The 24,705-nt window shown below is 41.4% G+C and overlaps 1 protein-coding gene across 3 annotated transcripts; it reads left to right on the top strand.

Annotated features, from left to right (window-relative positions):
- The first annotated feature begins 20,105 nt into the window (after nucleotides 1-20,105).
- Nucleotides 20,106-21,633, top strand: erich2 (glutamate-rich 2). Of its 3 annotated transcripts, none has more exons than XM_037275863.1 (6): nucleotides 20,106-20,276; nucleotides 20,610-20,684; nucleotides 20,762-20,868; nucleotides 20,944-21,001; nucleotides 21,073-21,144; nucleotides 21,205-21,633. In XM_037275863.1, exons 2-6 carry the CDS (start codon nucleotides 20,642-20,644, stop codon nucleotides 21,339-21,341), a joined length of 417 nt encoding a protein of 138 aa, XP_037131758.1. In that variant the 5' UTR covers nucleotides 20,106-20,276; nucleotides 20,610-20,641; the 3' UTR covers nucleotides 21,342-21,633. The 3 variants fall into 3 exon arrangements, with proteins under 3 accessions (XP_037131758.1, XP_037131756.1, XP_037131757.1); XM_037275861.1 differs by having other exon boundaries at nucleotides 20,107-20,276; nucleotides 20,759-20,868; XM_037275862.1 differs by having other exon boundaries at nucleotides 20,107-20,276; nucleotides 20,599-20,684; nucleotides 20,759-20,868.
- The last annotated feature ends 3,072 nt before the right edge of the window (nucleotides 21,634-24,705 follow it).

The following is a 24,705-nucleotide window of genomic DNA, read 5'->3' as shown; positions in this document are numbered from 1 at the left end:
ACTTTAGCCGTTTAGCTGCTGAGGATGTGTGGAACTATAGCTGTAATATAATCAGCCTCCATAATGTCTGTAACCAAAAGTATGATGTAAAAACATAAGACAACCTTCGATCCATACGGAGGGCCCCACAAGTAGCCATATTTCAAAAATCTATTATGTGTGTGTGAATGATTGCCTCGGTTGGAATAACCAAGACAAGCTTAGAGCCATACGGAGGGCCCCACAAGTAGCCATATTTCAGAAATCTGTTATGTGTGTGTGAATGATTGGCTTGGTTGGACTTCACATGGAAGCATGTTTCAACAATCCCATCTATAGGTGTGTGTGCCACTGGTTCGTTTGGGCTCCATGAGGAGAACCACTAAAACCGTTTGATCCAATGGTTGGCTGCATGCTGTTTAAGGTACCTTCTGACGAAAGAACAGCTTTCCAACTAAAAGCTGTAAACTAAGAGAACAAGAAAAGGTCTAGAAGGTGTATTTCTTACAACAAAGTCTAACTGAATGTTACCTGTGGGCTGGCATGTTGTTCGAGGCTATCATCAGGGTAAGAGTCCTGCAAACTTCTGTCTGGTTCAAGCTGCCCACCATCAACCGGAGCCTGAGAGCCTGTCACCTGGAATTGAAACCACAAATAACTTACCAACATCATACAGACACCACAAATGACAGACTCAAGACCTGTATAGTTAAATCATGTGAAGTTAGTCGCCAAAACCAAACAAGCCCTTCTAACTAAAGTGTTCCAGTCAGTTCTGGAAGTCTCATCAGGTCCTATAACAGCATCTTTATGGATGTAGTGGCGCATCATTCAGCGTGACACTTTAGCCGTTTAGCTGCTGAGGATGTGTGGAACTATAGCTGCAATATAATCAGCCTCCATAATGTCTGTAACCAAAAGTATGATGTAAAAACATAAGACAACCTTCGATCCATACGGAGGGCCCCACAAGTAGCCATATTTCAAAATTCTATTATGTGTGTGTGAATGATTGCCTCGGTTGGAATAACCAAGACAAGCTTAGAGCCATACGGAGGGCCCCACAAGTAGCCATATTTCAAAAATCTATTATGTGTGTGTGAATGATTGCCTCGGTTGGAATAACCAAGACAAGCTTAGAGCCATACGGAGGGCCCCACAAGTAGCCATATTTCAGAAATCTGTTATTATGTGTGTGTGAATGATTGGCTTGGTTGGACTTCACATGGAAGCATGTTTCAACAATCCCATCTATAGGTGTGTGTGCCACTGGTTCGTTTGGGCTCCATGAGGAGAACCACTAAAACCGTTTGATCCAATGGTTGGCTGCATGCTGTTTAAGGTACCTTCTGACGAAAGAACAGCTTTCCAACTAAAAGCTGTAAACTAAGAGAACAAGAAAAGGTCTACAAGGTGTATTTCTTACAACAAAGTCTAACTGAATGTTACCTGTGGGCTGGCATGTTGTTCGAGGCTATCATCAGGGTAAGAGTCCTGCAAACTTCTGTCTGGTTCAAGCTGCCCACCATCAACCGGAGCCTGAGAGCCTGTCACCTGGAATTGAAACCACAAATAACTTACCAACATCATACAGACACCACAAATGACAGACTCAAGACCTGTATAGTTAAATCATGTGAAGTTAGTCCCCAAAACCAAACAAGCCCTTCTAACTAAAGTGTTCCAGTCAGTTCTGGAAGTCTCATCAGGTCCTATAACAGCATCTTTATGGATGTAGTGGAGCATCATTCAGCGTGACACTTTAGCCGTTTAGCTGCTGAGGATGTGTGGAACTATAGCTGCAATATAATCAGCCTCCATAATGTCTGTAACCAAAAGTATGATGTAAAAACATAAGACAACCTTCGATCCATACGGAGGGCCCCACAAGTAGCCATATTTCAAAATTCTATTATGTGTGTGTGAATGATTGCCTCGGTTGGAATAACCAAGACAAGCTTAGAGCCATACGGAGGGCCCCACAAGTAGCCATATTTCAAAAATCTATTCTGTGTGTGTGAATGATTGCCTCGGTTGGAATAACCAAGACAAGCTTAGAGCCATACGGAGGGCCCCACAAGTAGCCATATTTCAGAAATCTGTTATTATGTGTGTGTGAATGATTGGCTTGGTTGGACTTCACATGGAAGCATGTTTCAACAATCCCATCTATAGGTGTGTGTGCCACTGGTTCGTTTGGGCTCCATGAGGAGAACCACTAAAACCGTTTGATCCAATGGTTGGCTGCATGCTGTTTAAGGTACCTTCTGACAAAAGAACAGCTTTCCAACTAAAAGCTGTAAACTAAGAGAACAAGAAAAGGTCTACAAGGTGTATTTCTTACAACAAAGTCTAACTGAATGTTACCTGTGGGCTGGCATGTTGTTCGAGGCTACCATCAGGGTAAGAGTCCTGCAAACCTCTGTCTGGTTCAAGCTGCCCACCATCAACCGGAGCCTGAGAGCCTGTCACCTGGAATTGAAACCACAAATAACTTACCAACATCATACAGACACCACAAATGACAGACTCAAGACCTGTATAGTTAAATCATGTGAAGTCAGTCGCCAAAACCAAACAAGCCCTTCTAACTAAAGTGTTCCAGTCAGTTCTGGAAGTCTCATCAGGTCCTATAACAGCATCTTTATGGATGTAGTGGCGCATCATTCAGCGTGACACTTTAGCCGTTTAGCTGCTGAGGATGTGTGGAACTATAGCTGCAATATAATCAGCCTCCATAATGTCTGTAACCAAAAGTATGATGTAAAAACATAAGACAACCTTCGATCCATACGGAGGGCCCCACAAGTAGCCATATTTCAAAATTCTATTATGTGTGTGTGAATGATTGCCTCGGTTGGAATAACCAAGACAAGCTTAGAGCCATACGGAGGGCCCCACAAGTAGCCATATTTCAAAAATCTATTCTGTGTGTGTGAATGATTGCCTCGGTTGGAATAACCAAGACAAGCTTAGAGCCATACGGAGGGCCCCACAAGTAGCCATATTTCAGAAATCTGTTATTATGTGTGTGTGAATGATTGGCTTGGTTGGACTTCACATGGAAGCATGTTTCAACAATCCCATCTATAGGTGTGTGTGCCACTGGTTCGTTTGGGCTCCATGAGGAGAACCACTAAAACCGTTTGATCCAATGGTTGGCTGCATGCTGTTTAAGGTACCTTCTGACAAAAGAACAGCTTTCCAACTAAAAGCTGTAAACTAAGAGAACAAGAAAAGGTCTACAAGGTGTATTTCTTACAACAAAGTCTAACTGAATGTTACCTGTGGGCTGGCATGTTGTTCGAGGCTACCATCAGGGTAAGAGTCCTGCAAACCTCTGTCTGGTTCAAGCTGCCCACCATCAACCGGAGCCTGAGAGCCTGTCACCTGGAATTGAAACCACAAATAACTTACCAACATCATACAGACACCACAAATGACAGACTCAAGACCTGTATAGTTAAATCATGTGAAGTCAGTCGCCAAAACCAAACAAGCCCTTCTAACTAAAGTGTTCCAGTCAGTTCTGGAAGTCTCATCAGGTCCTATAACAGCATCTTTATGGATGTAGTGGCGCATCATTCAGCGTGACACTTTAGCCGTTTAGCTGCTGAGGATGTGTGGAACTATAGCTGCAATATAATCAGCCTCCATAATGTCTGTAACCAAAAGTATGATGTAAAAACATAAGACAACCTTCGATCCATACGGAGGGCCCCACAAGTAGCCATATTTCAAAATTCTATTATGTGTGTGTGAATGATTGCCTCGGTTGGAATAACCAAGACAAGCTTAGAGCCATACGGAGGGCCCCACAAGTAGCCATATTTCAAAAATCTATGATGTGTGTGTGAATGATTGCCTCGGTTGGAATAACCAAGACAAGCTTAGAGCCATACGGAGGGCCCCACAAGTAGCCATATTTCAGAAATCTGTTATTATGTGTGTGAATGATTGGCTTGGTTGGACTTCACATGGAAGCATGTTTCAACAATCCCATCTATAGGTGTGTGTGCCACTGGTTCGTTTGGGCTCCATGAGAACCACTAAAACCGTTTGATCCAATGGTTGGCTGCATGCTGTTTAAGGTACCTTCTGACGAAAGAACAGCTTTCCAACTAAAAGCTATAAACTAAGAGAACAAGAAAAGGTCTACAAGGTGTATTTCTTACAACAAAGTCTAACTGAATGTTACCTGTAGGCTGGCATCCTGTTTGATGCTATCATCAGGGTAAGAGTCCTGCAAAGTTCTGGCTGGTTCAAGCTGCCCACCATCAACCGGAGCCTGAGAGCCTGTCACCTGGAATTGAAACCACAAATAACTTACCAACATCATACAGACACCACAAATGACAGACTCAAGACCTGTATAGTTAAATCATGTGAAGTTAGTCCCCAAAACCAAACAAGCCCTTCTAACTAAAGTGTTCCAGTCAGTTCTGGAAGTCTCATCAGGTCCTATAACAGCATCTTTATGGATGTAGTGGAGCATCATTCAGCGTGACACTTTAGCCGTTTAGCTGCTGAGGATGTGTGGAACTATAGCTGTAATATAATCAGCCTCCATAATGTCCGTAACCAAAAGTATGATGTAAAAACATAAGACAACCTTCGATCCATACGGAGGGCCCCACAAGTAGCCATATTTCAAAAATCTATTATGTGTGTGTGAATGATTGCCTCGGTTGGAATAACCAAGACAAGCTTAGAGCCATACGGAGGGCCCCACAAGTAGCCATATTTCAGAAATCTGTTATTATGTGTGTGTGAATGATTGGCTTGGTTGGACTTCACATGGAAGCATGTTTCAACAATCCCATCTATAGGTGTGTGTGCCACTGGTTCGTTTGGGCTCCATGAGGAGAACCACTAAAACCGTTTGATCCAATGGTTGGCTGCATGCTGTTTAAGGTACCTTCTGACGAAAGAACAGCTTTCCAACTAAAAGCTGTAAACTAAGAGAACAAGAAAAGGTCTACAAGGTGTATTTCTTACAACAAAGTCAAACTGAATGTTACCTGTGGGCTGGCATGTTGTTCGAGGCTATCATCAGGGTAAGAGTCCTGCAAATTTCTGTCTGGTTCAAGCTGCCCACCATCAACCGGAGCCTGAGAGCCTGTCACCTGGAATTGAAACCACAAATAACTTACCAACATCATACAGACACCACAAATGACAGACTCAAGACCTGTATAGTTAAATCATGTGAAGTTAGTCCCCAAAACCAAACAAGCCCTTCTAACTAAAGTGTTCCAGTCAGTTCTGGAAGTCTCATCAGGTCCTATAACAGCATCTTTATGGATGTAGTGGAGCATCATTCAGCGTGACACTTTAGCCGTTTAGCTGCTGAGGATGTGTGGAACTATAGCTGCAATATAATCAGCCTCCATAATGTCTGTAACCAAAAGTATGATGTAAAAACATAAGACAACCTTCGATCCATACGGAGGGCCCCACAAGTAGCCATATTTCAAAAATCTATTATGTGTGTGTGAATGATTGCCTCGGTTGGAATAACCAAGACAAGCTTAGAGCCATACGGAGGGCCCCACAAGTAGCCATATTTCAGAAATCTGTTATTATGTGTGTGTGAATGATTGGCTTGGTTGGACTTCACATGGAAGCATGTTTCAACAATCCCATCTATAGGTGTGTGTGCCACTGGTTCGTTTGGGCTCCATGAGGAGAACCACTAAAACCGTTTGATCCAATGGTTGGCTGCATGCTGTTTAAGGTACCTTCTGACGAAAGAACAGCTTTCCAACTAAAAGCTGTAAACTAAGAGAACAAGAAAAGGTCTACAAGGTGTATTTCTTACAACAAAGTCTAACTGAATGTTACCTGTAGGCTGGCATGTTGTTCGAGGCTATCATCAGGGTAAGAGTCCTGCAAAGTTCTGGCTGGTTCAAGCTGCCCACCATCAACCGGAGCCTGAGAGCCTGTCACCTGGAATTGAAACCACAAATAACTTACCAACATCATACAGACACCACAAATGACAGACTCAAGACCTGTATAGTTAAATCATGTGAAGTTAGTCCCCAAAACCAAACAAGCCCTTCTAACTAAAGTGTTCCAGTCAGTTCTGGAAGTCTCATCAGGTCCTATAACAGCATCTTTATGGATGTAGTGGAGCATCATTCAGCGTGACACTTTAGCCGTTTAGCTGCTGAGGATGTGTGGAACTATAGCTGCAATATAATCAGCCTCCATAATGTCTGTAACCAAAAGTATGATGTAAAAACATAAGACAACCTTCGATCCATACGGAGGGCCCCACAAGTAGCCATATTTCAAAAATCTATTATGTGTGTGTGAATGATTGCCTCGGTTGGAATAACCAAGACAAGCTTAGAGCCATACGGAGGGCCCCACAAGTAGCCATATTTCAGAAATCTGTTATTATGTGTGTGTGAATGATTGGCTTGGTTGGACTTCACATGGAAGCATGTTTCAACAATCCCATCTATAGGTGTGTGTGCCACTGGTTCGTTTGGGCTCCATGAGGAGAACCACTAAAACGGTTTGATCCAATGGTTGGCTGCATGCTGTTTAAGGTACCTTCTGACGAAAGAACAGCTTTCCAACTAAAAGCTGTAAACTAAGAGAACAAGAAAAGGTCTACAAGGTGTATTTCTTACAACAAAGTCTAACTGAATGTTACCTGTGGGCTGGCATGTTGTTCGAGGCTATCATCAGGGTAAGAGTCCTGCAAATTTCTGTCTGGTTCAAGCTGCCCACCATCAACCGGAGCCTGAGAGCCTGTCACCTGGAATTGAAACCACAAATAACTTACCAACATCATACAGACACCACAAATGACAGACTCAAGACCTGTATAGTTAAATCATGTGAAGTTAGTCCCCAAAACCAAACAAGCCCTTCTAGCTAAAGTGTTCCAGTCAGTTCTGGAAGTCTCATCAGGTCCTATAACAGCATCTTTATGGATGTAGTGGAGCATCATTCAGCGTGACACTTTAGCCGTTTAGCTGCTGAGGATGTGTGGAACTATAGCTGCAATATAATCAGCCTCCATAATGTCTGTAACCAAAAGTATGATGTAAAAACATAAGACAACCTTCGATCCATACGGAGGGCCCCACAAGTAGCCATATTTCAAAAATCTATTATGTGTGTGTGAATGATTGCCTCGGTTGGAATAACCAAGACAAGCTTAGAGCCATACGGAGGGCCCCACAAGTAGCCATATTTCAGAAATCTGTTATGTGTGTGTGAATGATTGGCTTGGTTGGACTTCACATGGAAGCATGTTTCAACAATCCCATCTATAGGTGTGTGTGCCACCGGAGCCTGAGAGTAATTCAAGTAAAAGAGACAAAAGTCTTCCTTTTTTTTTTTTTTTTATAACAAATTAATATTCCAACTTGCATACTTGATCTTAATGACTTACTTTTTCACGCCATGGCCATTTAGAATCACCATAGTTGTAATCGATTTCAGTTCCCATTTCTATGTTTTTGATGGCAAAAAGGCACAAACGGGGCTCATCATTTACTATTTTTTTCATGGTGCAGTTTGGAGACTTGTGGTTGTCATTCACTAATGTTCCAAGAGAGCCATCCTCTGTTGATGCATCAATACTAGGAAAGAAAAAAAAGAAATCAAACATTTTGTATAATATAACTAGTCTTTTAGTAAAATAAAAGTTAGCTTACAGAAATAAAAACCTGCAACATTTCAAAAGAAAATTTGTGAGGGAAACAAAATGTCTTTTTGAACGTCATAGCACTAATTAGAAAAATTGTTAATGTCACAATCCTGATGTGTTTTTGAAATATTTCTTCTGAGTGACTCACTAATTTTGGGTATTTTATTCCCGTCTCTTTCTAGAGTTTATAATTCTTGTATAGAAAATATTTGAATATACATACCACCAGTAATGATTCTGCCATTCAAAGTCAAAGAGAAAAGTACTCTCCTTTTCAGAGTACTTGCTTGTTTGGCATTTTTCTACTGACAGAAGTTGACCCCTGTATTCTAAGATGAAATCTCCTTGTTCAAAGGGCTGGGTAGCAAACACGCCTCTTCCTGCAAGGACATTTTATATAAAACCATTGGTTATGAGAAAATATTTCTTTTAGATACACCTTTAACCAAATAATTGTGGTGTTATCTTACAATTTTAATACTAAGTTCTCGCTTAGAAAGAGAAATACAACCACCAATCTGAATTTGATTGTTTTTTGTGTCATTTTCTAAAAGAAATAAATCAATACTTAGGATAAATGGTCTAAAAATGAGTTTATTACCTTTTTGATCATCAATAAATCTTTCCACTAGTCCAGGTTTGTCCTTTGAGGATTGAATGTAAAAGGTTGCTTCATCAGCAGGCTTTTTCTTGCTTTCCTTTTGGACATTTCTGGCTCTAAAAAATAATTCAAAACATGGCAGAGAGAACTTTAACAAGCACTCTAAATTAATTTTAAAAGATTTGTAATCATCCACTGTATAAAACCTGAAGGAATAAGCCTGGCCTGATAACAGAACAAGAGTGATTAAACAAAGAATATTTTTCTATAATCGTTTTAAGAAAATACTGATATATTAATGAACATGTTTGTCGGTTTGAAGCTGAGCTTTGTTACTTTTAACTAGTCACAGTTCCAACCAGATCCAAAAAAGGACTGAAACAGCCCTTTCCCTTTGAAAAGTGAACATAGCATAGCGATTAGCGCTAGCTAATTAGCTAGTTTCCGGATAGTTTTATGTGCGTCAGAATGCTTGTGTTATTTAAAGACAGCATTCTTACATGATAGAAAACCACGAGACATACAGAAGACATGCAGATATATCATAACACTGAGCTTTAACGCGTGTTTCGCCGTGTTTGGCGAGTTTTGGCAACTAGGCCAGAGTCCGATTAGCACGCCATTAGCACATCGAAATCTCGTTTTATTGCAAACATCATCCCGAATAGAACACGGAGCAATTATACATTCTGTCGTTCTCTTTTACACCATTGTTTTTAAAACCACTGCAAGCTAAGATGAATGACAAGTTAAAAAGCCGGACTTTTTGAGGGAAAAACGTTACGCCATCCGAGTGACAATATACACTAACCGAAGCCATAATCTTTGCATATAAACCCCTCGGGGTCTGGACTTAAAGCATTTCTACATCAATTTCTTGTACTTAGTATTTACATGCAATTGATTTACTCACCGTGTATGTTGTGGTACGATAGGAGCAGTGTGTCGTCACGGAGCCTGTCTCAGCCTGGCGCGTCACACGTTATGAAGTCCGGTTTTAGCAACATGAAGCTAACACATGCAAAACCATGCAATTTACCGAAGTCAAATTCCTTGTTTGGCACGCTCAAACATGGCGAATAAAAAACTCTTGAATCTTGAATCTTGTTTTTATGTTTAGAACATGAAAAATGCACGAGACATTTTTTAAAATAAGCCTACAAGAATGAGCGTATTTTTATAAAGCAAAAAAAGTGTCATGAATATTAAATAACATGTAGATAAATTGCAATTGTAATGCAGGAATTTTATGTTTACACTATTATTTTAGTTGCTACGGTTACTAAAATAATAATTACTTGGTTTAAATCTACAGGAAATAGCATTTTATTTTCTTAATCACAACTTGGATCACGAGGTGCCCTGATTGGTTGAATCATACACACTTCCTGTAGTGTGTATACTTGCAATACCACTTGCCACAGTCGGGGGGCCGCTACTGAGCACACACACTTCACACCCACATTTCTCAAAATTGCTACCGTGTGGGGCAAGTGAAAAAAATTCATGAGGCATGTTTTTAGAGCATTTCAAGCTGTTTTAGAGTGGTTACCCGAGTGGGGTCCATGATTTTGGACCCCACAACGACACAGGGCCCCGCTTTGTTGGTGGGCTCCCTGCCTTCGGACCCCCCAGAGTAATAAAAACAAGTACACACACGCACGCACACACACACACACACACACACACACACACACACACACACACACACACACGAATATTGAAGTAGACAAACACCCACTGAATTCGGAGCATTACGTTGAAACAAAAATAAAGCCGGCAGCGATGATGGGGCAAATTCTCTACATTTATGTTTTATCACCCTGTATTGGCGGACATCTTCAGTGACCTTGAATCAATCTCTGCTCATCTCAGATGTAGTTTATGTAGAGATGGAATGAGAATTTAGATTGACACAATCCATTCAGTAGAAGACACTCGAGGAACTACAAGTCAATTTATATGATCTTGTATCTTGTCCTTCAGCAGCGTTTTACGTACACAAAGTCTGTATCAAAAAACAAATGTAATTTCATTGACACAGCCAGAGTGGTCTACATTTAGCTACCGTTGCTATTTCTAATATGTTGCACCTGTCCTTCAGTTTTGTGTTGTACGGACGTTGAGGTAAATGGAATACAACATTTTTTGAAAATGTTGGCGGCATCGGGATGGCTCATTGGATGCCATCGTTTTCGCCTGCTTCGCCATTTCTGCCATGTTTATAGTGTAGGCCTGCGGTAGACTTGTCCGTACATGGTCTTCTTTTTAAGTAGATTCCAAATGGTTTGTTGTGTGGCTTTAGGCTGTTCCACTCATCCTGCAGAGTGCGTGCAGATGCATCATTTCTTGCATTAATCGTTGTTTTTTTTGTTTTGTTTTTTTTAAGTTCACAAACTGGCTGTAATAAACTCACATTAATATAAATTATTGAAAACTTTCTGTGGACACTGTCCAAAACAGATTCACTCAAACCCCAATTTGATTTTCAGTTCTTGATTTTGATTCAATTCGATTTGAAAAAAAAAAAAAAAGCAAAAAAATAAAATAATAAAATAAATAAAATATATATATATATATATATATATATATATATATATATATATATGTATATATTTACTTCTGCATTATGCACTAATGCAGATGTAACAAGGCCAAAGACAAAGAAGAGTGGAACTGGCAGAAGAAGAAACCATCATCTACTCAGGAAGAGATGACGACAACCATAGACAAGGCGTGGGCATACTCATGTCTAAAGCAGCAGCAAGAGCCCTGATTGACTGGACTTCAGTGAACGAAAGAATCATTCAAGCCAGGTACCACTCCCAACACATTAAGTTAATGATTATACATATTTACGCACCCACAGAAGATGCAGAAGAGCAAGAAAAGGACGAATTCTACACGACACTGCAAGATGTACTAGATAGCAGGAACAAACATGACATGTTGATTGTAACAGGAGACATGAATGCCAAAGTAGGAGATGGACACCAAGATTACGGCAGGGTCATGGGCCAGCATGGACTCGGAAGGCTGAATAACAACAGAAAAAGGCTGTGCAAAATGTGTTACATGAATGAACTTGTCATAACAGGTATGCTGTTTCCACATACTAAAGACATATACAAAGCAACGTGGGTATCTCCAGATGGGAAGACCAGGAATCAGATTGATCACACACTCAATAAACGATTTAGAAACTCAGTGAATGATACAACAGTACACAGGTCTGCAGACATTGGAAGTGACCACTATCTTGTATGTACAACAATCAAGCTAAGACTGAAGCGGCAACCAAAAGAAAGGAAAAACACCAGAATCAAGTATGACATTGCAAAACTGAAGAACGAAAACATGTTAAAGACCTTCACTATCCGTCTAAGAAACAGGTACCAAGTACTGGAAGAGGAAGAGCGAGGAGGAACAGGAGATGAAAAGGTAGAGCGTGACTTCCAAGTAATGGAGAGGGCATACATACAGGACTGTCTCAGAAAATTAGAATATTGTGATAAAGTCCTTTATTTTCTGTAATGCAATTAAAAAAACAAAAATGTCATACATTCTGGATTCGTTACAAATCAACTGAAATAGTGCAAGCCTTTTATTATTTTAATATTGCTGATTATGGTATACAGCTTAAGAAAACTCAAATATCCTATCTCAAAATATTAGAATATCATGAAAAAGTATACTAGTAGGGTATTCAACTAATCACTTGAATGGGCTAGTTAACTCGAAACACCTGCAAGGGTTTCCTGAGCCTTGAAAAAAACTCAGCTTGGTTCAGTAAACTAAATCACAAGTATGGGGAAGAGGACCATCATTGACACTCTCCATCAGGAGGGTAAGACACAAAAAGAGCAAGCTGTTCACAGAGTGCAGTTTCAAAGCACATCCACAAAAAGTCTGTTGGAAGGGGGAAATGTGGCAGAAAACGCTGCACAACCAAGAGAGATGACCGCAGCCTTAACAGCATTCCAGAATTTGGGGGATCTTCAAAGACAGTGGACTGAAGCTGGAGTCCAGGTATCAAAAGCCACTGTTCACAGACGTGTCCGGGAAATGGGCTACAATAGCCTTATTCCCATGGTCAAGCCACTTCTGAACTCAAGACAACGGAAGAAGTGTCTGACTTGGGCTATGGAAAAGAAGCACTGGACAATTCCAGAGTGGTCCAAAGTCCTCTTTTTTTTTTTTTTTTTAAAGTCCCAATGATCGTCACACACACATCTGGGTGTGGTGAAATTTGTCCTCTGCATTTAACCCATCCCCGTGTGATTTTAATCCATCCCCTGGGGGAGAGGGGAGCAGTGAGCAGCAGCAGCGGTGCCGCGCTCGGGAATCATTTGGTGATCTAACCCCCCAATTCCAACCCTTAATGCTGAGTGCCAAGCAGGGAGGCAATGGGTCCCATTTTTATAGTCTTTGGTATGACCCGGCTTTTCAAACAAAAGCAAGTTTTGTACTTAATTTGGAAGTCAAGGCGCCAGAGTCTGGAGAAAGGCTGGAGAGAAGCAAAATCCAAGTTGCTTGAAATCCAGTGTGAAGTTCTCACAGTCAGCGATGGTTTGGGGAGCCATGTCAGCTGCTGGTGTTGGTCCACTGTGTTTCATCAAGTCCAGAGTAAATGCAGCTGTGTACCAAGAGATGTTAGAGCACTACATGCTTCTGTCTGCTGAAAAGCTCTGTGGAGATGATGATTTCATTTTCCAGCATGATCTGGCACCTGCCCACAGTGCCAAAACCACCAGTAAATAGTTTACTGACCATGGCATTACTGTCCTCGATTGGCCTGCCAATTCCCCTGACCTGAACCGCATAGAGAATTTGTGGGGTATTGTGAAGAAGCAGCTGAAAGACACCAGACCCAACTATGCAAATAAGCTAAAGGCTGCTATTGAAGCAGCATCCTGGGCATCCACAACACCTCAGCAATGCCACAGGCTGATTGCCTCCATGCCACGCCGCATTGATGCAGTAATCCGCGCAAAAGGATTCCCAACCAAGTACTGAGTCCATTAATGGACATTTTCAAATGTTTGATTTTGTTTTGCTGTTTTAAATCTTTTTTTTTTTACTTGGTCTGAGGAAATATTCTAATTTTTTGAGAAAGGATTTTTGAGTTTTCTTAAGCTGTAAGCCATACTCAGCAATATTAAAATAATAAAAGGCTTGCAATATTTCAGTTGTTTTGTAATGAATCCAGAATGTATGACATTTTTGTTTTTTAATTGCATTACAGAAAATAAAGGACTTTATCACAATATTCTAATTTTCTGAGACAGTCCTGTAGAAGTAGCGGAGGCAGTATTGGGTACACCACAGAAAAAGAAGAAACCATGGATCAGTGAGGAATCATGGACCCTCGTAGAGCAAAGAGAAGAAATAAATAAGAAGATCCTGGGAACACATTCCAAAAGAATCAAGAAGCACTTAAAAGAGAAGTATGCAGAGAAGAACAAAGAGGTGAAGAGAAGTATAAAAGCAGACAAAAGGAAATGGATGGATGACATTGCAAGTGAAGCTGAAGCTGCTCCAAGAAAACAACACATGAAGACACTTTATGGACTAACAAAGACACTGTGCAACGAGAGACCCAGGCAGAGCACAGCAGTACTAGACAAGGATGTTAACCTCGTTAGTGGAAGGGATGCGATTAAGATGAGATGGACGGAACACTTCAAAGAAGTGTCAAATAGAACAGAGCGGGAAAACCCAATAACTGAAGATGAATTTGAATTCAGCAACAGAGCTGAAGAGATCACGGTAAATGAACCAACACTAAGTGAAGTCAAAGAAGCAATAAAAAGACTGCAGAATGGCAAGGGACTCCATCACAGCCGAATTATTAAAAGCAGATGAGGAGTTTTCCTAAATGAAGGTACACCAACTGTTACAGAAAACATGGAAACATGAGAAGATCCCAACAAAGTGGAAGAGAGGACTAATCATCAAACTAGCGAAGAAAGGAAATCTCAAAGAATCCAAAAACTCAAGAGAAATAACCCTGCTCTCTGTAGTGGGAAAGATACTGGGCAGGATTATAGTAGATTGAATAAAGAATGGAATCGATTGCAGGCTGAGAAAGGAACAAGCAGGTTACAGGACAAGTAGGGGAACAACAGAGCAAATCTTCATATTGAGAAACAGGTAAATGAGTGGCAAGCAACACTATACTTAAACTTCGTAGACTTTGAAAAAGCCTTCGACTCTGTACATCACGAAAGCCTGTGGATCATCATGAAGAAGTATGGAATTCCGGAGAAGATTGTGAGAATGGTCAGACTACTTTATGAAGACTTCCAGTGTGCGGTAGAAGACCAAGGGGAAGTATGTGAGTGGTTCAACATCAAAACCGGCATAAAGCAAGGATGCAATATGTCAGGGTTCTTGTTTTTAATTGTGATAGACTGGATTATGATAAGAACAGTTCAAGAGGGAGACAATGGAATTAGATGGACGCTGACATCAAAACTTGATGATTTGGACTTCGCAGATGATATAGCGTTACTCTCCTCTACAAAACATCATATGCAGAATAAAACAACCCAAATGGATACAGAAGCCAAGCAAGTAGGACTCAAGATCAATACACAAAAGACAAAACAATGAGGATAAATGAAAAAAAACAAGAACGAATCAAGATCAATGAGCAAGATATTGAGGATGTAGACCAGTTCACTTACATGGGTGCAATAGTATGTTAAGAGGGAGGCGGTATGAAAGATCTGAAGAATAAGCTGTCAAAAGCAAGAAGGGCATTTATCAAACTTAAAAAGACCTGGAGCTCCAATGACATCTCAAGAAGAACCAAGCTAAAGCTTTATAAGACGCTAGTAGTGCCAGTACTGCTGTATTGATTTGAAACGTGGAAAATTAATAAAGGGGACAAGCAAGGCAATTGATGTGCTCCACAACCGATGCCTACGCAGAGTACATTGGCAAGACCACATCAGCACTAAAGACCTACTAGAGAGAGCTGAGATGGAGCCATTAGGTGAAGAAGTTAGGATGCGTAGATGGAAAATGATTGGACACATACTACGGCAGGACCACAACAACGACTGCAACACAGCCATGACCTGGGTACCAGAAAGAAAAAGAAGGAAAGGAAGACTGAAGACCACCTGGAGGCGTACTGTCGAGAAAGAAAGGAAAGAAGCAGGATGGAAGTCGTGGTCTGAAGCGAGGACTGCAGCAGCTGACCGTGACAAGTGGAAGCGCTCTGTGAAGGCCTTATGTGCCACAAGGCACCAAGTGAATAGATAGTAGATAGATTATGCGCTAACTTCACAAAAACAAACCCATTAAAAATAATTATGTTGACTACAATCAATTCTCCTACTATTACTCAATTAATTTGATTATTTTACATTGTTGCATATTTGAAGCAGTTTAAATGGATTTTTGATCAATTGTTACATCCCTACTGCTCTATCAACCTAAACCTGAGCCTTACCAAGTGTCTCCATAAATCACAGTTAAATGGTTTGTGCTTAAAGTTTAACAACTTCCCATTAGAGTCTTGTATGGTTGTCAGCGAGTTCTTTGTTAGCGGCATGACACTATTTATATACAGTATGCATGTGACAACATAAATTGTCTTTCACCGTTTTGAATAGTAGTCTGGCACACTAATTAACCCCTTGCATGATACTTTGACTTACATATCTGTTATTGTACTTTTAATTAAGCAAGCAAAAAGAAACAACAGGAGCTGTCTTGAAAGGAGACAAAAAGATGCTGGCCTATTTGAGAAATGGAAGGTATGAGGAAATGAAGTCACACAGAGAGAGGCAAGAGAAAGAGAGATAGGTGCTATACAAAAAGAGAGTGGGAGAGAGTGCGTGTGAGGCCACGATTAAATTCCTGTACTATAAATCTCTGACAGTGCATGTGTGTGTGGAGATAACAGAGGGATGGATGTCTCTTTCCATTCTGCCTCTGTCACAATGATGTATGCACTCCTTTCTTCTCGCCGGTTAAATATTAAAAGGCGTCATTGCCTGTGTGTGTGATCCCAGCCAACATGTTTGCTTTATTCCTCACCTCTTATCACTTCTTACATTTTCAAGGTGGTGACTTGCGGGCCGCCCAGGAAAAAAAGAGACTAAATGGCAAAGGGGCAATCACACAAATTCAGATGACCAACCCAGAAGACAACATTGGACATCAAGTCAGAGATGAGGGAGAAAGTGTCAGGCGCTGGCTGCCAGCTTCTTTGATGGATGGCTGGCTACCTGCTTGACGGCTTTGATTGATGACATAATGGCGAGCGTGTCGCCACACTGTGTTCTTCATTCAGCTGACAGCCTTTTCTTTATGGCATCTTGTGTTATGCTATCATAATCATAGTCATGCACCTGGGGAATAAATCTTGATCATTTGCTCCCTACGCACCACGTGACACACCGGAAGCTTGCTTTATAATGGCTGTTATGATCCAATGTATTTGAAAAGAAGGAAAAAAAAGCTTATTTAGGGCCCAAATGGATTCATAAAGAATCTGCGCTAAAAATTGTTTGTAGTTAATATTGGTAAAAGCCTGTAACAATATTATCTGTCAGTCAAAGTAAAGGTAAAAGCAATTGATGTGAGGATGTCAAATAAAATAAATAAAATAAAACAAAACGTCCTTTAGGCATGTATTACTTTGTAACAGTATTATGGTTATTTATTTATTTTTTTGCAAAAGTGTTCAGACATTTCAACAGCTTCTACTATATGGAACCAATTAATATAGATATTTGATTTAGACGAATATACTATAATAGTGAATATACTGTATGCTCCTGTACAATTTGAAGGTAATGGGATAATTCTATATAATTACTCAACTAATGGGCCTCATGACCAATCACAAAAGCCTTCTTTAAATGTTCTCTTCTCTTGGGGGAGGGCCAGCTGAGAAGATGGAGGCATAAAAAGCAGCAAGCAAAAAGCCAGCTGCAAGCAAAGATCTTGAGGCAGATGGATGGGATGACTCAAAGAAATTAAATGAAAAAGCATCTAAGAAGGATGATCCGAGGGCAGGGGCACGGCTGGCGAGAGGACACTTGAAGAATGAAGAAATTCACTGATGATGAGTGAGGAAATGAGGAATGTGCTGAGAAGAAGACAAATGGACTCGCGCCCGCTATTTTCTGAGTTGCGTGGTAGAGAGTGAAAGGAGACTAAAAAAACAGCCGAACGTAACGTTTACAAAGAGTCCAGTGGCTAATATCTTCCTGTCAACCAGATTCGAACTGCAAGTAGCCATAAATCATGACAGTTAATGATGTGGTTGAGAATAACCCTTTAAGTGATGCACATTTCAGCCAGCCTGGATTCACTTCCCAATCAGAGATTGTATGAATGAGACACTAAATCACATGTGTCAAAGTCAAGGCCCGAGGGCCAGATATGGCCCACCACATCATTTTAGGTGGCCAGCGAAGACAAATTGTCCATCGAATTCATATGTTAATTTCAAAATTTCAAATTGTTTTCACTTTTAAAAAATAGAGATTTTGTTAGCAATTTTTATCAACATTAGTTTTTTTTAAATCATTTTTATTTTTAAATATTTGATTTAATTTGATTTTCAATATTTCATTTTCAAATATTTGAACAGTTTTTATTAGTCTCTGTTTGAAGTGTGTGGGAGAGGAAAATGAGATTTTTTTATGGTCTCTTAATATTTTTCACCAATGGCATTTGGGTCATAAAGAAATAACACTTTGTCCCTCAGTTTTGTTATCCCAACCTAATTTGTGAGCTTGTTTATATTGATTTGTGAATAGTAGTTACATCATAGACTTTAATTAGCCTCACTTGCCGCTCATACTGGAAATTAGGAACATTGTCCAACAATAGATCGATACTTGTAACATCTCACTTTGTTCTGTTATGTAGCCTGAATGTGATGTAAGCAACATTGTGGCCAACCCACTCCTGTTTTTCCCTTTCTGTACCACACACACAATTACACACACACACACACACACACACACGCACACACACACACACACACGCACACACACACACACACACACACACGCACACACACACACACACACACACACACACACACACACACACACACACACACACACACACACGCACACACACACACGCAGGAGACATAATTGAGCAATTATCCTCTCCAGGCTGTTCTGATTGTAATTTGCATTTATTATTACGAGCATGAGGATAACTTGTCAGCCTCACAGCCATATAGACCTGCACAGATGTTTCAGAAACATGTAAGTTTGAAAACACTGGGGAGTATTTCTGCACCACATATACGTACATGACGTGGCTTTGTTTTCCTATTAATGAAGCTACATTGCAAACAATATGTTCATTGGTCCTTCATCACAGAAACGCTTGTTTGACAAATCACACGGCAAGGTCATGCAAGACTGCGATGCATCAACCTGCCTTTGTTTCTGTGTTCTCTTTTACTGTCACGATGGCCTCTGGGTTCATCATATGGAAATGTCTGGGAAACGGTCTCTGAAGGCACATGCGGTACAATATACCACTGGCACATTAATAGACTTGCAGGATGGAATGTGCGCCCGCACACACACACACAAAAAATTGTAGAGGATCACTCAAGTGTGAAATGATTCTGTTACCGCGTCATCTGGGTAGAATGTATTTTCCCATCCAAATTTTATGGCAGGTGGCTCTGATGGATGTGCGTCACTGTGTATGTATGTGTTGCTGTGCAGTTTTAACCTTTTTTGACCATGTTAACACCAAATGAAATTATAAGATACGTTTTTGGTATTTGCCTTATTTGCATGTTCAGGACAGAAAAAAGTTTTGGTGTGCAACACTGTTGTCATTTGTATTGGGATTCAGACATTGGTATGTGTCTGACCTACACTGCCGCACAAAGACTGCCCTCAAAATCTGAATGTGTATCCAAAAATGCCAATGGAATGAAAAAGATGCCCATTTTAGAGAAGGAAGTCATGATAACAAATGAATTTTTATTATAAAAACGTATTGTCCCCCATATAAATAATAATATTAATGACAACATTAATGAAAACAAACAATGATGCAATGGCAATATTATTCTGGATCACAACATAATGACTTCAACGTTTTTCATAGTGAAATTATTTCACATACAAAGACAAAGTCAAAGTCTGCTTTATTGTCAATTTCTTCACATGCCAAGACACACAAAGAAATCGAAATTACGTTCCCACTATCCCACGGTAACAAGACATAGTACACAATAACAACAAGTAAACAACACAAAAAAATAAAAACAAGAAGGCAGAAACAATGAATAAATAAGAGTGATGAATAAATAATAAATAAACAAATAACATAATAAGTAAGAGGAGCAAAAATGGAGCAAGTGTGCATACAGCAGACAGTCAGAATAGAGCGCAAAAGTACAGGACGCTACGCAGAAGGGGGGGAGAGAGTTCAGGATCCTAACAGCCTGGAGTATGAAGCTGTTGGTGAGTCTGGTATACGTAGGTTACAAAGTGCAGCTTCGTTGCCGCAATGAGTGCAAACAGCTTGTGTTTAATGATTTGGATCAGGACATCATAACTTCAGAAATGAAATTAGTAATTAGCTTAGTTAATGAACAGCTAACGGGGCAGGGACGAACTATTTTTGGGCAGCTTGAGGGTCTGGCTCATTTTCCCAATTTTCCTCTTCTGACATTGGACAACGTTGGAAAAAAACATCTCGTCTGATTCATGAGAATATCTGTATTTATTTGGTGCCAAATTAGCAATTTGATGACGTATATTGTTGTTCAAGAGCTTCCTCAATGTTTTTTTAGTTGCGGCATTTTCTTGAACGTAGGGGGCAGTATTTAGTCCCCCCAAAAATTCTGCGTTGTTCTGTTGTTATGGCAACCGCCCTGCGTCATTGCTTTGTTACGTGGCAACATTTCATGCAATAAACAAGCTTTTAGAAAGTTCAACTATGTCAACAAATTCTACCAATACTTGACTTTATTTTATCAGTTGGTGCATTGACTTCATTTCCAACCATTGACAGGTAAGCAAAACATCTTTTGTTTCAGAAATATATAACTAACTTCAAAACACAATGTTGACGTTGTCCAATTAATTAAATTATGCAAACAAAGGTCATTAATGAATTACTTAGTCATGCAAATTATTTCCGATGCACAGAGAGTGCTTTAATGAAAGCATTCACCCTCCTTTTCCCAGAAACTATTTAGAGGATAAATTTATTGGAGAAAGCTGTCATGACCGTGTTTGATTTTTACAGTCTTTAAATGGTTCACTTGATGTCCCGTCAGCCGAGCAAGTATTTAAAAAAAAAAAATCATTTTTTTATAATTTCTAATTTCCAATCTGTTTTCAGGGTTGAAGAGTGAGCCTGGAAAGGACCTTAAAATGCAAAACGTCAGCTTTGCACACATCCCAGGCTCAGCAGCAGGTTTCTATGAGGCAAATTCAAAGTCCAAAGTCATTGGGCAAGATAATAATGATGGTGATGATGATGGTTTCTAGAAGACGAGAGTCCACCAACAGAGGCCCCCGAGGAGAAATATGAATGTGGAAAAAACTCTGAAGATGATGCAGATGACCTCAGAGACGTTCCAGTGGAGCTGCTGATGGAGGTGAAGTCAGACTCTTCTTGTTGAGGTGGGGGTGGTGGTGGTGAACCTTCAACCTGAATGGATCTCTGCATTCAGTTCCTCAGAGCTCTGACGGACAAAGACTACCAGCAGGCTAAAAGACTGTGCAAAATCAGTAGGGAATACAGAGCATCACATTCATTCAACCATCCGGTGTGGTAATATCACGTGATGCTATCTTTTCAGTTCTCATCTATGACCCACTGCATCCAGAAGCTTCGGAGTTCCTCCCTCTGATCCAGGCCAAGCTATCAGAAGGTAAAAAACATACTCAAACCTCAAAGTGGAGACTCACTATGATAATTTTCTTTTTTTTAGAAGAGGAAAACCAGGACAGTGACGACAGTGACGACAGTGATAGCGATGACGAAGACGATGACCATGAATATGATGAAGAACTATCCTCACCGTCAAATGAAGACAGTGGGAGTGGGGAAGAAAAGCAAACAAATTGACATATCCTGTCAGTTTGAGAATTACAGCTCAAGCAGGAAATCAGAAAATACATTCTGAGAAGTCAAAATTTTTTACATTTAGGTGAATTGATGAAGTCAGCTATGTGAATCACTACGCCAACCATTGCCCTGCTGTCAGCTCACAGTTTGTGATTCATACAGCCTAGCGCAGGGGTGTCAAACTCTTTTTTTTCACGGGCCACATTGTAGTCATGGTTTCTTTCGGAGGGCCATTATGACTGTCAGCCCAAATAAATGTATGAGCACCTCATATTATATACAGTATAAGCTACAAAACAAGCTGACAAATAACTTGTTTTCAAACCAGTAAACACTGGTCAAATATTTAAAAAAAAAAAGATATTTTTAAAAGTGAAGACAATTTGCAATTCTAGTAATGACACATGAATTTGATGCACAATTTGTCTTTGCGGGCCACATAAAATGATGTGCCGGGCCGTATCTGGCCCCCGGGCCTTGAGTTTGACACCTGTGGCCTAGCGGGTGTGATTGAGCTCAACAAATTTTATCTGGCAACAGGTAAACGTGATATGATCACAATCTGATGCACCATGCTAGAAATTAGATACAACTTTGGAACGGGTTCAGTTTCCCTTTCACAGCGGCCTTGTGAATGATGCATCCGCTCCAGTGTGTCGCTACCATTAGTTTTCTTTTTTTTTTTTTTTAAATAATTTTAGCTTGAAAAATATTTGCAATTTTATATGGAAGTCAATGGATTAAATCAAAGAAACAACCCAAATGGTCCCAAATGATGGCAAATAATAATACTGTCTACTCCACCACTACATTGAATGAATATGCTGCTCCTTTTGACCCCAATTTAAAAAACTTTGGAAATAATTTACCTAGTGTTGTAGAAGTGTGTTTTACAATACTGCTTACTAATATTTTTCCGACATTTGGATGGATCACATTAGATTGAGCAATTTGTCGCAAAGTGGTCTGTTTTCATAATGTGGAAAGTGTTCTATTTTGAGCTCTCAACATTGCAGGACTCATCTTTGAGTTGTCTGCAACATGTGGTTAGAGAAAATATGAGTGCGACCTGATATAGGCTGTATCATTTGTGATGGCCGAATGAACATAATGGCCGCTCTCTGCCTATTCAGTGGACCAGTACACAAGCAGTGTAAGAACACTAAGTCATCCCTCGCTAGCTGCGAGCCACTGTGATATCTCAGTCTTATTGACCATGTCAAGGTTATAAAGAGGAGTTTAGGTCACGCCCCCCCTCCCTCAAAAAAATATGCATCCAGTTTTGTCAACTTATGAAGATGAAAATTATTGTCTGTAGGGGTATAATAGCGGGAGAGGAGGTGGGGGCCATTAACTGTGCACAATGATGGTAAAGGAGAAGAAATTATATGTGTCACGGATCGGAATGGAGCAGGGCGACCAAATGCAGCTTGGACCAGGGTTTATTGGAGAACACAAACAGACTCGGCAGACTGATGTAACTTACTAACAAAACCAACAACAGAAACTGAACAGAGACGTGAGACAAAAGACATCAATGATCCGACAGGGGAGTGACACGCATACAGGACTTAAATACGAGACAGGTAACGAGAGGCAGGTGACTGTGATTAGTACATTGATTGTGAGTTGACACAGGAAGGGAGGTGCGAGAACAAAGACGGACAGAAACCATGACAACCTACATATAAAACAACCCGGGACGAGTCCTGACAGTACCCCCCCCCACAAGGGACGGCTCCCGACGTCCCAAAAAACCAACCCCCCACGGGGCACGCGGGGGTGGGTGGGGTGGAAGCGCACCAGTCCAGATGACCCCACTGGTCTGTGACAAATTCTGAACCGCGCTCGGCGGCAACTCGGGGAAACAGAACCACAATCGGCGGCAACTCGGGGAAACAGAACCGCAATCGGCGGCAACTCGGGGAAACAGAACCGCAATCGGCGGCAACTCTGGGAAACAGAACCGCAATCGGCGGCTATTCGGGGACAGAACCGCGATCAGCGGAAACTCAAGGACAGAACCGCAATCGGCGGCAACTCGGGGACAGAACCGCAATCGGCGGCAACTCGGGGAAAGAACCGCAATCGGCGGCAACTCGGGGAAACAGAACCGCAATCGGCGGCATACGAAAGTCAGCGCCGCAATCGGCGGCATTTGAAAGTCCGGACCGCGATCAGCGGCACTCGGAAGTCGGAGCTGTGGCAGCAGCAAGAGCCACCACGCGCCGCAGCAGTGGGAGTGGGGCCAGGGACGATCGCGGGTCCGGCGCAGCTGGCTTGAAATCTGGCGACGCCCGCGGGTCCTGCAACGCTGGGGTGGAGCCCGATGGCGGCCGCGAGTCTGATGGCGCCGGGAGGCACTCCGATGGCGGCCGCGGGTCCGGCGTCGCGGCAGTGAAGTCCGATCGCGGCAGTGAAGTCCGATCGCGGCCGCGAAGCCGCTGGCGCCAGAAGCAGGCCGATGGCGGCCGAGGGTCCGGCGTCGCGGGAGCGAAGTCCGATGGCGGCTGCAAAGCCCATGGCGCTGGAACATGCTCGGACGACGGACGTGGATCGGGCGTCGCAGCGGGAGCTGATGGAGGAAGGTCCAAGCGCTGGTCGCTGTGATGGGCGGATCATTCTGTCACGGATCGGAATGGAGCAGGGCGACCAAATGCAGCTTGGACCAGGGATTATTGGAGAACACAAACTAACAGACTCGGCAGACTGACGTAACTTACTAACAAAACCAACAACAGAAACTGAACAGAGACGTGAGACAAAAGACATCAATGATCCGACAGGGGAGTGACACGCAGACAGGACTTAAATACGAGACAGGTAACGAGAGGCCGGTGACTGTGATTAGTACATTGATTGTGAGTTGACACAGGAAGGGAGGGGCGAGAACACAGACGGACAGAAACCATGACAACCTACATATAAAACAACCCGGGACGAGTCCTGACAATATGGCGGCATAAGCTGATAGACCAGGGGTGGTCAACCCGCGACTCGCGAGCCGCATGCGGCTCTTTGGCTGGTTCCATGCGGCTCTTTTACGTTCATATCAACATTTGTGTTTATTTTTTGTGCGTATTTGCTTCGCTTGAGTTCAATATGGTATTTTGGTCAAACGTGCATGCACCTGAGGTGAAATCCCGCAAAGGAGGAGGGACAAACCCATTTGAGGAGTGTCAATTTCGCTCTAAAAATGGCAAGGAAAAAATGCACAGCTAAACGAATATATGAGGAGGATGAACACAGGACGTTTTTAACAGAGTTAAAGTTGTTTTTTGTTGACGCAATGGCAAGCCATTCTGCCTGATATGTCGGACGTCATTAGCGCATTTAAAAGCTTCAAATGTTCAGCGCCACTTCA

The sequence above is a fragment of the Syngnathus acus genome, chromosome 17, assembly GCF_901709675.1.
Source record: "Syngnathus acus chromosome 17, fSynAcu1.2, whole genome shotgun sequence".
NCBI lineage: Eukaryota > Metazoa > Chordata > Actinopteri > Syngnathiformes > Syngnathidae > Syngnathus > Syngnathus acus.
The sequence above is the reverse complement of the archived record's forward strand: the minus strand, read 5'-3'. Positions and strand labels throughout refer to the sequence as shown.